Source organism: Morone saxatilis, unplaced genomic scaffold (assembly GCF_004916995.1).
Source record: "Morone saxatilis isolate NCDOM2014 unplaced genomic scaffold, NCSU_SB_2.0 Contig17, whole genome shotgun sequence".
In the NCBI taxonomy this organism is placed as follows: domain Eukaryota; kingdom Metazoa; phylum Chordata; class Actinopteri; family Moronidae; genus Morone; species Morone saxatilis.
The window spans coordinates 5516558-5529976 of NW_023339729.1; the positions used below are offsets into that span (position 1 = coordinate 5516558).

Sequence of the window (13419 nt, forward strand, 5' to 3'; positions counted from 1 at the left end):
ATTTCTAGCTCAATTATTGGCGCTCTTAAGCTTTAAAAGGCCATGTTTGTTCGGCTCCTCTGGTTATGTAGCGTGCCTAAATGTATTAAGGCTCCATCTGCTTTTTACTTAGATTATACCCCCCTCTATACATTAATTGTTTTATTCTGCGCAGTGTTTAAGACCCCAGCGTACCCCCACCCCCTCCAACCCTGCCTCTTTCTTTTGCTCCCTTCTTCCATAAACTCCGGAGCTGACTTTGTTCTCCAAATGTGATTAGCTTCTCTGGGACGCAGGGAGTAATTGCATTACTGCATTGTGAACATTTGGAGCTATGGAAATGCCGGGCGCCCGTATCAAACCTGTTTAAATACCAAGCACACTATGGTGAAAGATGTGCAAAAGAGGAGTGAATGCAAACATTTTGCAGACATGGCTCAGGCGATGAATAGACACCGGGAGTGGGAATAAAGGTTTTCCGCCAATTTAATGCTCCTGGTTTCAAATGAGAGCTTCTGGTTGATGTCCGTGCACGTTCGGAATATTTAATAAGCTATTGTTTTCAGGCAAATGCACAGAAGGCGTTAGAAGCTGTGCAGATGCTGTGCGTTAAAAGATCAGCCCACACTGAATAACCTGGTTCAAATGGATAACATCATCAAGTCCTGAGATGTTTTTTTTATATATATTACAATTCTCACAGTCAGTAGCAGCTGGTGGTAAATTATTCATTTGTTTTGCAGATTCGGTATCTTTCTATTTCTTAAGGTTAATTGTAGTTTCTAAAAAATGATTCTCAAAGTGTTGACTGAGAATGATTTCAGCTAAGGGACCAGTGAGCGGGACAGTTATGAGTTTAGTCTTTCTTGGGAGAAGTCTGTGTTCTTGGAGTTCTCCTCCAGATGGTCACCGTCAGTCATGTCTCATCTTCAATTTCTGCTATAATATTTTGATTTGAATATGTATGAAGGCTCTGGTAAGCTGTTATTGCAGTAACTTAAGTCCCTGTTAGTTGAGCGTATCTCTTTGACGCACACGCAAGCGCACCGCAACCTCACGCACGCACGCAGAATGTGTGAATGGATCTGGAAAAGCTGCTTGGTACTCTACAATCCCCCATGACAACTCATTTCCTCACAGTTGTGTGGGGTTCGGGTCTCCGCTGGAGTCTTGTTTGGTCGGCTGTAATCGCCGGGTCCTGGTGCCAAACAAACCGCGCCAGATGGTCTCCAGAATGTGCGGTCCCAGTTGTGCACATTCGTTAAACCTTAGATCTCTCCCTCTATCTCTCTCTCTCTGTCTCTCTCTTTCTCTTCCTGCATTTCTGTCATTTCACCGTGTCTGTTTCTCTCTCTGCCCTCGGGTGTGCGTGCGCATTTACATGAATGAGACTCTTTTTTCTTCTGGGGAACTAAAAATGCCTGCCCGAACTGGTGAGTTTTTAGATGCTGTGCTCATTATCGAAAAACCATCCTGCGGGGAGTTTGAAGTGATGTTGAACAGATCTGTGCACGGGGACAGAGCTGTTCCTCGGCGTGACCAACTCTTTAAAGGCATTCATTAGAGTCCGGCTCCCTTTCTACGCGATTTGCCACACAGCTTACCCAGCTTATACTCTCACCCATAGACAGCCACAGATGAGGCGCATGAGAAAATAAAAAAAATATTGCACTCAAAACATCTACCACTGAGTGCCTGTGCATTGAGGAGGGGGTAGTCAGCTGCCACTTGAAAGAGCAGAAAAAGACTAGATACAGTATAAGCTTATGGCACGCACACTAATGTCAAGGCATCCAGTGCGTCATATAGTAGGAGTGAGTGGTGACAGCTGTTATGGCTGGGCTGGATTATATATTATAAATCAAAAGTGTGCCTATCAAGGCTTTAAAGGTGGTGGTGACTATATATTTGTCTTGTCTAATGAGAATTTAGACTCTTTGTGTTTCCATGCTGTCTGGGGAGAACAGACCCGAAGCGAGAAACTCGTAAACCTCCCTGTGGTTTTATAGCAGTGAAAAACGGCAGGGTAAGCTTGAGTGAATGTTTTCTTCTTGAGTTTATTTTCTCCCCTGTCCATTGTAGGGGCATGATCGTTACTCTGAAAAGGGGGAAGAGTGAACCCCACAGGGCGGGGTTTTTTTTTTAATCCCCCACTTTCTCTTTTTCCTCCCCTCTTGCGCCTCCTCTTCTCATCTCCTCTGGAGTTTGAGTGGCCACCAGCCAGCTCTTGATTTAAGAAGCGTTTGTCTTTCCCGGGATGTGAAAAGGGGGCCGTGGCTGATGTACAACTAGTTGGTTTGAGGCGGGTTATTTTGGGCAAGTCTGTGTGCAGAGGCGCCTCAAACGGAGAGAGAGAGCGAAAGAGAGCGCACGGCGCACAGACCAGACGCAGGGAGGAGAAGGAGAAAGGCGCACAGATTTCAGTGGCATTCAGCTGGTTCTCCCGCACACTGGATGCGCGCAACAGCTCTGTATGACAAGGGAGAACAGATAGAAACCAATTTGGATGCTTTTAAGGAAATTAGTGCAACTTGAGCGAGCTTGCATTTAACAATCGAATGTGTTTTTTTCCTCCTCGCTCCGTGGAGAAAGCAATGAGGCTGCTGACTGAGGGAGCACAGCATTTAGTTAGTTAAAACTGGAATTGACTTGTGCTGCATTTTGGAGCTATTTTTGCACCTGTGTTTGGCTTCCACAAAAACGCAAGCAAAAATGGAAGGACTTTTCCTGACAAGAATGTGGAAAGTTCTGGCTGTTTTGGCTCTGGCAACACAACACGTTACCGGTAAGACGTTGAAATATCAGATTTATGAGGAGCAGAAGGTTGGCACGGTTATTGCCCGTTTGAAAGACGATGTGGCTGATGTTCTGGCTAAACTTCCGAGCTCAGTGTCGCTCCGCTTCAGAGCGATGCAAAGAGGGAGCTCGTCTTTCCTCACGGTGCGCGAGCAGGACGGAGAAATCAGCATCAGGACCAAAATTGACCGCGAGAAACTCTGCGAAAAGAATCTCAACTGTTCTATTCAATTCGACGTGCTGACACTCCCCACTGAGCACCTGCAATTGTTTCACGTCGAGGTGGAAGTGCTGGACATCAACGACAACGCACCCCAGTTCGCCCGCGCCGTCATCCCCATTGAGATCTCCGAGAGCGCGGCCGTGGGGGCGCGCATTCCCCTGGACAGTGCCACAGACCCCGACGTCGGGGAGAACTCACTGTACACGTATGCCTTACAGCCCAACAACTTCTTCAAGATTGACATCCAGTCCAGGACTGACGGGGCTAAATATGCAGAGCTGGTGGTGCTCAGGGAGCTGGACCGGGAGGTACGCTCCGGTTATGAACTTCAATATACGGCCTCTGATAGGGGCGTTCCCCCGAGAACGGGTTCGACCCTCCTCAAGATCAGTGTGGCTGACTCAAACGACAACAGCCCAATTTTTGACAAGTCGTCATATGTCATAAATCTCCCAGAAAATTCACCTGTTGGCACCCTGCTCATTGACTTAAACGCCACTGACGCGGATGACGGCACCAACGCCAAAATAGTCTACTCATTCAGCAGTCACGTGTCCCCTAAAATAATGGAGACTTTCAAAATTAACCCCGACAGCGGTCACCTGACCCTCATCAGGCGCGTGGACTATGAGGCCATCAACTCTTATGACATTGATGTCCAAGCGCAGGACATGGGTCCCAACTCCATGCCAGCCCACTGCAAGATTCTGGTTAAAGTGGTCGATGTGAACGACAATAAACCAGACATTAGCATCAATCTCATGTCCTCACAGGGGAATGGGGACGCAGCTTACATATCTGAGGCTTCTCCTTTGGACACCTTTGTAGCTTTGGTGAGGGTGGAGGACATGGACTCTGGGTTGAATGGAGAGGTAGAGTGTAAACTTCATGGGCAAGGATATTTCAAACTGCAGAAGACCTACGAGAACAACTACATGATTCTGACCAACGTGTCTTTGGACCGAGAGAAGAGGTCAGAGTTCAGTCTGACAGTGGTGGCAGAGGACCGGGGGACCCCCAGTCTTTCTACCGTCAAACATTTCACTGTGCATATAACTGATGAGAATGACAATCCGCCACGTTTTGAGAAGGGCCGATATGAGATCTTTAAATCAGAGAACAACGCCCCTGGAGCTTATTTGACCTCCATCATGGCCACTGACCCTGATCTAGACACCAATGGACAGGTGAGCTACTCCATCATGGAGAACTCTGTTCACGGGAGCTCCATCTCCACCTACGTCACCATTGATCCCTCTAATGGCGCCATCTACGCACTGCGTACGTTTGATCGTGAGGACGTTAGTCGTATCTCCTTTGTTGTGCAAGCCAAAGATGCAGGGAAACCACCACTTCTCAGCAACGCCACAGTTGTTCTGAACATCCTTGATGAGAATGACAATCCTCCGGTCATTGTGGTCCCACAGCTGTGGAACTTCACTGCTGATGTGCCTGCATCAAAGTTCACAGAGGCTGGACACTTAGTAACCGTGGTCAGGGCGACTGATCGTGACACAGGGGTCAATGCTGAGCTCATTTGCTCCATCGTCAGTGGCAACGAGGAGGGCTTCTTTATTATTGACCCAAGAACCTGTGAAATCCACGCCAATGCCAGCTTGGAGAACTTCCCCCACGAGCACGTCGAGCTCACAGTCGTGGTCCGGGATCAGGGGAGGGAGAGCCTCAGTGCTAAGGCGGTGCTGAAAATCACCCTGTATGAGAACATGGAGAACCACGTCCAGGTGATGGACCAGGGGGAGTCTCCCCTCGATGCATCCCTGATTATCATCATCTCCCTGGGGGCCATCTGCGCCGTGCTCCTGGTCATCATGGTGGTGTTCGCTGCTCGCTGTAACCGGGAGAAGAAGGACACAAGGAACTCCTACAACTGCCGGGTAGCCGAATCGACCCACCAGCACCACCCCAAAAAGCCCTCACGCCAGATCCACAAAGGTGATATCACCTTGGTCCCCACGGTGAACGGCACCCTGCCAATCAGAGCTCACCACCGCTCACCTTCGGCCACGCCCCCCATGGACCGAGCCCAGATGGGGAGCCGGCAGAATCACCACAGCCGCCAATCACTAAACAGCCTAGTGACCATCTCGTCCAATCACATTCCAGAGAGCTTCGCCCTGGAACTGGCGCACGCAACTCCACCAGTGGAGGTGAGCGCTCACTCACACACACACACACACACACACACCCACAGAAGCAAATTATTCTGAGAAATTCCAAATGTAGTCCCTCAGCCCCATTTCAAATTCTCTCTCTCTCTCTCTCTCTCTCTCTGGACACACACACACACAACACACTCACACATACACACACTCACCCATACACACATACACACCCAGCCTTCTCATCCTCACACAGCTGTCTTCGTTTGAGCAAATTAACTAATCTCCATGTGTGACAGTGACTTAATCAACACTGCCCTGTAGTTCAAACTGACTCTCATTAAAACTGTTGATGATTATAGATGTGTCTTTGTCTTTACCTTGTTTGCACCCTGTCACCATCACCTCCATCATAACCACAACTCACCCCTCAGTCATATGTCTCCATATTCATCTAGAACCCCCACCCCACCACAACCTTTTCTTTTAATTTCAACGTCATCCATTTTGTCTCATCCATTTTTAGCAGCCTCTCCAACATCCATTTTGTGTTTACTCATCCATTATTTTGTCTTTTGTGTTGTCTCTCTCTCTTTTTTCCCCCTCCCCGATTACCCATCTGTTATTCATCCCCCCTTTTCTGTTTCTTTTTGTTTGTTTTATTTTGTTTGTTTTGTTATTTTTGGATGTAGCAAGTCTCACAGCTTCTGTCCATGCTCCATCAGGGCCAGTACCAGCCCAGACCCAGTTTCCGTGGCAACAAATACTCCCGCAGCTACAGGTAATTTACCCCTACCCCTCAGTCTCCCACCCCACCCCTCCCCCACCTCTCCTATAAGATTATCATTTGTTTACTTTTTAAACCACTTGTTTCTCATTGTGTATTATGTGTTCCAACAACCTGTTGTGAACTGTTGCCTCTCAGTGGGTCAGTTACATGTAGATCATGGTTTGATGGTGTGTAAATGTATTTTTTTCATATTCCAGTTGTTATCATACCAATGTCATTCAGTTCAAAAGTATGCAACTCATTTGTCTGGATGTCACAACAATTTTCTTGGTACTTCTCTTCTTGAAAGAAAATTGGGCTCAGATTGTAAAGTATGCATCCATCATTACTTTCACAATAATATCCCCCTATGATCTCTAGATGATAGATTTATTGATGCCCCTAGTGGCTGTTGTGATAGATTTATTGATGGAATCTACCTGCATGTAGGATTTATGGGCCGAGCCTTGTCTAGAGATTTGACAGATTCCAGAAGCAGCCTCAAGTTTTATATGATGGATTTATTTGTCATTAGTCTTCTCTAAGGACAGATTGATTCTGTCCGCTTGCCAAACAGATGGCACTCAGCTTTGTTTTTGCAAAATGTAAACGCGCAGCATTGTTCTGCAGATACAGTATCCCTGACTTATTGATACCTATATGTGTTTTCAATCTACTACCTTTAGGTATGCATTACAAGACATGGACAAGTTCAGCCTGAAGGACAGTGGCCGTGGGGACAGCGAGGCGGGGGACAGTGACTGTGACATGGGGCGGGAATCCCCCGTGGACAGGCTGCTGCTGGGGGGGGAGGGCTTTTCTGACCTCATACACCTCGAAATGCACCATCGACTCCATCCAGGTGAGCGTTTTGTGACTTGACCCACACATTCTGACAGTCTCTCTCAACCTCAGTGGTTGCGCCTCACAACACCACAACCACCCCCATTTTAGGCTCCTTACCCAAATTTGCTCCACTCAGCTGAGTCACGTACTTAACACCCTCTATAGCGGCACCTCGCACTCAACTATCACCTCAGCTTCAGAGCACAATTTCTTCAGCTTAATCTTATTTTGCAAAAGTTATGAATTCATACTTTGCGATGGATTTTGTCTGAGTTTGATCGACTTTGTGCCATTACTGAAATAAATTCGATTCTTATTCCTGATCTGTCTTTCTCTGATTCGGAGACCCAGCTTAAGTCAACTAGCAGTGAATTTACCTGCCTTCTCCTCCTCCAGACCACACCTAACCCGCTAATGTACCTCCTGCCTGACGAATTTCAGCACCATGGACAGCGTCAGGCACAAGTCCATTATTTGTCTGTTCACCTGCCTATACAGACACTCCATTCACCCTGTTGCCAACACAGTCCCCATTGTACTCGGCCCCATTCTTCCACACAGCCCTCATTTCCACGCTCGTTATCACACTGAGAGAGGTTACAGTGTGTCTGGCTGTTAGTGTTACCCTGTGTGGGGTTGTGCTCGTGTGTGCGTTATCTGCCCCTAAGTTAGAGTCGTGTCTGTAAAATCCTCCCTGGAGCGGAGATGAGTCGCCTGTCACTCATCGGTATGCGTCTCAGTGTGCTGTGTTTTTTTTCCTTTTTTTCCCTTTCCTTTTTCTTTTCTTTCTCTTTTTTTCCCCCCGGTGAGTGACAGTGGTGCGCTTTCATGTCTGAACTGAGGAGAATTCATAGTAATTGCTTTTAGAATGATGTTATTCTCTCTCTCTTTCTCCCTCTTAGTCTGTCCCTCTCTCACTCCCTCCTACATGCCTGAGAGCTCCTCAGCGTGTCTCTCTCCTGTACCTGTTAATGTATTCTGTATCTTTATTGAGATGGATAAAGGGAGGGTGGTAGACATGGGCAGTTTGTCTGTATCTCCTTTTTTCTCCCTTTGAGAAAGACTTGGAAGTGTAACACCCCTCCTCCCCCCCATTCCTTTCCTCTATCTTTTATGCTAATATGAAAAAAGGGGAGGGGAAGAAGATAATGGGCCGAGAGGGAGGATTATCCCTGTTTCTCTTCAATAGATTTAATTTGTTTAGATTTTTCTATTTAGATGGGCAAATGTGGCTATTCATGCTAGATATGATAAAAGAACTAAACAAGTAAATCCCTGCCTCAGCTGCGTAGTCGGCAGATGCGGACATGCTCGGCAGAGCAGCCAAATATTGCATTAACTACTGCCTGTAATGCCATTTGGGTGGGATCTTTTTTATTTGTTTATTTATTTAGTTCCTGGGATTGTTTGCGTACCTGGCACTACCTGGATATTCATGCTGTGAGCTGTAAATATCACCATTCAGGTCCTCCAAGCAGGAATATGAAGAGATCAAGAGATAAACTATCCACTACTAAGCTGAGCTGGGATTCTGATATTAGTGAAAGATTGCAGATTTAATAGGTTTTGCACGTGGAGTACTCATATGCTAACAGAATAAGACATGGTTTGTCATAATCAAAAGCATCCCTGCCCTTGTTTCATGCTGAAAAACAGCACCTTGACTTCCTTCTGAACTGCATATGTCTGCAAAGATAACGCTACCATACCCTCTTTAACGCAGTCTCAGGGTTTATTAGTTGTATTATTTAAGTATATTGACAAATTTTGTACCACAGCAACACATATTTTTTTTAAAACCCCCCCTTCTGTCGAAGGAATTCTGAACATTTCACATCATCACATTTATTGAAGTTGTTTTGTTTTGTAGCTATTCTTTGTTTCTTGTTTGTTTCTATCATCCAGTTTCATGTACAGTATGTCATTAAAAAGTTTTCTGCATTTGGACCTGCTCATGACTCTTCCTATGTCTGTCTTTTCTTTGCTTTAGCTATGAGACTGTGCACGGATGAATGTCGCGTCCTGGGTCACTCTGACCAGTGCTGGATGCCCCCTCTCTCCTCGCCCGCTTCCTCGGCTGACTACCGCAACAACATGTACATCCCCGGGGAGGAGTCCTCCCAGCCGCCCCAAATCGACGATGACCAGTCCTCCGTTGACTCGGAGCGCCGCAAGAGCTTCTCCACTTTTGGCAAGGAGTCTGGGAACGAGGAGGCAGGTGCCGGGGGAGTTGTCGCCGGAGGAGGAAGTGATGCCTGCGCAGCTGGAGGAGGGGCTGGCTCCCTCCTCACAGAAATGAACTCTGTGTTCCAGCGGCTCCTCCCCCCTAATATGGACTCGTACACAGAGTGCACTGAAACAAGCCCGCCCTCGTCTTCATCGACCGCCGAGAGAGGAAGCGGGCGTGGTGGCAACATTGCTGGTAACCATAGTAACAATGCTGTTCCTCAGGACAACCGGAGAGGCTTGTTGCCAGGTGGGAAAGGTCCCGCTTACCCCCCAGGCGTGGCTGCTTGGGCGGCAAATACCCACTATCTAAATCCTGGAAGTGGTTCCGTTGCAACCAACCACGTTTCCTCCTCTTCTTCCTCACCCTCCACCTCTACTTCGACCTCCACCAATGGACAGCCACCACACCTCAAATGGCTGCCGGCCATGGAGGAAATCCCAGAGAATTATGAGGAAGACGACTTTGACTTCCATCAGGGTCACCCGGGTGGCAAGCGCAGCGAGAGCCGCCACGAGGCCAGCATGGACGCTAGTGAGCTGGTCCACGAGATCAACAAACTGCTGCAGGACGTCAGACAGAACTAGGGAGAAAAAGAGAGAGAAGGCATAGCATGGTTTCACATTTCACCACATTCTGGCAAATGCTTGTTCTTTGTGCCAACATATATCAACTTTATGATGACTGTTTCTTGTTCACTGTAATGCTTGTCCTGTTTATTTTACCAAATGTCCTCTTCTCCGCTCCAGTGCTGAGAGACTCATAGAGAAAAGTAAAACACAGCACTGAAGTTGTGATTGAGGTGACTTAAAGGCATCAAAGCAAGCGCTTGAAGAACAGATTGCTCAGTTGTTATTACAGTCTCTACGAAAGTTACTTGAATGAGTGATTCAAAAAGAAATCCGCCAACAGAGACTATACCCTTTCTTCATTTGTAATGTTTACAGCAGCGTGAACAGACTCCACGGGGAGAAACCAACAATCGTGTGATCTAATTTCTGCTTTTACAGTGTACAATATTGTACAGTGTCTGTGGAAAAAGGAAAACTCACTTGAATATTGTGCTATGTCTTCTGTTTTGTTATTATGGAATGTAACTGTACAATTTGACCTTTGTATTTTAAAAATACACTCTTTTTTACTTCTATATATTTATATGTGTCCATGTATGTTTGTACAGAAAAAGATGAACAAATGTCTATTTTTTATATTTGTCACTGCATGTCTTAATATCACTTAATGTGTCTCTTTTCCTCTGCCCTGTTTATTTTATAAAACAATTGTATTTAATTTTGTTATTGAATGTGTGTGTGCGTATTAAAAATAGTCACATTCCAATGCAGTTCCATGTTGGAAGTTGGTTTTGTATGGTAACATTGTGACCATTGGATGATAAATAAAGTGGAGGGATTCATAACAGGTTGTCTGAAAAGTTTTATTGGTGCCTGACACTTCTTTCCTTCATGAGTTCCTAGATTCATTTCTCATGTGTTCCTCACCGAGTGCATCCATTTGCCCCCCCTGTCTCTTAGCACCCCCTAATGCTCAGCACCAGAACTGCAGCACTCAAAATATGCTCTCTAGGCAAACCCTCCCCAAGCCTCGTTATATCACAATTCACATGCATGACTCTGCTAATAAACACACCATTAGCTATGAATTTATTCCCAAATGGTCTCTTTAAATTAAAATGCATTTAGGCGTTAATTTAGTTTCAGAGTGGGGATTCTCTGTCTCTGTGTCTCTCTCATCCATGAAACCATCACGCTTATGGTAAATATGTTTAGCAAATGAACAGCATCTGATTATAGCTGCACATGATGAGAAATCAAAAGCATGATATTTTACACCGCAGCCAAATGGACTCGTAATACAATTAAATACAAAGTGGGGAGTGAGACCGCCTCCCTTCCTCTCCCCTCCCAGCACTCACTCTGCTGGTGATCATGAGGGCTTAACTTGGGGATGATACACTCATAAGCACATAAGAACACACACATGTGTTACTCACACACAGTCAAGGAAGAAAAGAACACTGAGTTGCATTTAAAAGAGGGAACATTCAACAACTAAGGCTAAATGAAGCAATTAACCTCATGAGACAGAGCTTTAACAAGGTAAAGGTTAGAATTTGCATACACACACACATACACACACACACACACACAACCACTAAGCACACACAAACATTCACAAGACCACACACACTTAGAGAGACTCATGAGAACATACAGTAGACCGGCAGATGCCTGTACACGCACACATATACACACACACACATACATTTACTCTCACACGCACATGCAAACACTTAATAATGAGCTCATTTGTCTTCATCATTATAGAGACCAAGCCTCAATAAACAACGAGCATTGGCTGTGTGTGACTGAAGGAAACCAAAGCTTGCTAGCTGCTGAATTACAAGAAGCAGAAGAAGAAGTAGAAAAAGAAGAAGATGAAGATTTACTTTATTAATCATTAAATGGGAGAAAAAACATTTTACACACACAGAGGCCCGACATACAGGGCTTATGGACATGTAGGCTAAATATAGAGAGATGGTGTAGTGATGTGCTGCCACGTAGTGGCGCCCCTAAAGCAATTAGGGGTTTGGTGCATTGCTCAAGGGCACATCAGCAGTGCCCAGTTTATAGTCCATACTGTGGTGCGTGCCGGACTTGAACCGGCCACCTTCCGGTTCCCAAGCCCGGTACCTGTGGATTGAACTAGCTTTAGCCTCCTGAAGGCCAAATTAGCTTACATAATAGCTAAGTGTATTAGAGCAGTGGCTAGCTAATATTGGTCATGAAACTAAACTTAACTGCTTTAAAGAAATAGTTAGACATTTTGGAAAATATGCTTGAACTTAGATAACAAGCTAACAAGATTGATATCACTGTCATATCTGTGTGGGAAATGTAAAGCTACACCCTTAGCTTAGCATAAAGACAGAAACAGCTAGCCTGGCTCAGTTCAAAGGTAACAAACTTCACCTCCCAGCACATATAAAGCTCACCACTGTGATTATTATTTTGTATGTTTGCTGTTTCCTTGTTTCTAGTCTTTATGCTAGCCTACACTAAGCTATCTGGTTGCTAGCTGTAGCCTCATAGATAGCAGATCAATCTTCTTATCTAAAATTCGACAAGAGAGTGAATAAGCATATTTCCCAAAAATGTTAAACTATTCCTTTAAAATTAGTTTTACACCTCATACCACGCAATATGGGTACAATTTAAAGGTGAGGGAGGTCAAAATGACCATCATGAATATGTCTGTGGTAGAGTTTCAGAGAATCGTACCTTTGCCATCGGGGATTGGCAGTCCCCTTCACCACATTGACTTGCCACCCACCTCATCTGGGAAGAATTACATACAATAACAACTCTCCGCTCTGCCCAGGACACGGGCTCCATTCACAATAAACATATGGTGTGCTGTGTGCACCATGTGTGAGTGTAAGCTCAGGTTGTATGTTTGTGTCAGCCATGCCAAGCTTTTGTACCACAGAGTTCAACAGGATTCATGCACAAAGAAAACTTTTGCAACTTTGACGGTAGCCTTCTCCATTCAGAGCAGACTCTTGCTTTTCTGAAAGTTTCTCTATTGTGGTCAAGATTTTTAAACAGTGGGAATGAGTTTGTGTTTAGTAGTTGTTAAGGGCTTTAACTCAGAGCCTCATGTTCCCCCTCCTCCTCTTCTAGTGTTTAAGAGACAGTATGTCATAAAGTCCAAACACATGATGTTACCCACAGGATGTTTCTAATTAAGTTATTATGAGCAACTTTTCAGTCTGGGATTACCTGTTTAAAGTAGGTGATAGACCATACATAATCATGTTGTCAGTCTTTTTCTAATAGCAGTTATTTGCTCTCAGTACTGACAAAAGTTATACAAGTCTGCTCAAGCAGAACAGACTTTTTTGGATTCAGCACCATTTATCATTTTCAGATAATTCATTCGTGTCATGTCGTTCAAACCCTAATTATGAGCAGCCAAGTGGGAAAAACTGTTCTCGTCAGCATAATGTCAGTTGTGGTTGGAAATATCAGGGCTTTCTAACAGCTACAATATCTCCCACTTGGCAAAAAGAACTACTGAAGTGCTGAAACTGCTATCAACATGGAGCCACCATAATGGACCTTCAAAACCCGAATATTAACATTTTTAAAGTTGCTATACATTGTTTGTTTGTACCTGCTTTCACTTGGTAATTAACCATTACAAATACGTAACACACCAACCACCTGGTGTGACTACAGTGTTAGCAGTGTGGTAACCATCTTGGAATAATGCGTGGATAATCCCAAGTCGGAATAAAGGAAGGCATTCCTGTTTTTCCCATTCTGCCCACTTTGCATGGATATAGCACAAAAAGACTATACAAGAAGCACATAAGGACATAAGAGTGGCATTATTATTATTGTGTAACTCTAAAAAAGATACTGAATAAGTGTAC

General features: G+C 45.1%; 1 protein-coding gene across 2 annotated transcripts; it reads left to right on the forward strand.

Moving 5' to 3' along the window:
* The first annotated feature begins 1333 nt into the window (after positions 1–1333).
* On the forward strand, positions 1334–10377 carry pcdh18a (protocadherin 18a). 2 transcript variants are annotated; one of them, XM_035660705.1, is made up of 4 exons: positions 1334–5166; positions 5811–5899; positions 6574–6749; positions 8724–10377. In XM_035660705.1, the coding sequence occupies exons 1-4, from the start codon at positions 2692–2694 to the stop codon at positions 9545–9547; spliced, it is 3564 nt and encodes a 1187-aa protein (XP_035516598.1). In that variant the 5' UTR covers positions 1334–2691; the 3' UTR covers positions 9548–10377. The 2 variants fall into 2 exon arrangements, with proteins under 2 accessions (XP_035516598.1, XP_035516600.1); XM_035660707.1 differs by having other exon boundaries at positions 5844–5899.
* The last annotated feature ends 3042 nt before the right edge of the window (positions 10378–13419 follow it).

Coding starts and splice junctions, on each gene's coding strand:
- pcdh18a (XM_035660705.1), top strand. CDS start 2,692: ATGGAAGGACTTTTCCTGACAAGAATGTGGAAAGTTCTGGCTGTTTTG. Junction 5,167..5,810: donor ACGCAACTCCACCAGTGGAG/GTGAGCGCTCAC, acceptor TTTTGGATGTAG/CAAGTCTCACAGCTTCTGTC. Junction 6,750..8,723: donor GCACCATCGACTCCATCCAG/GTGAGCGTTTTG, acceptor TCTTTGCTTTAG/CTATGAGACTGTGCACGGAT.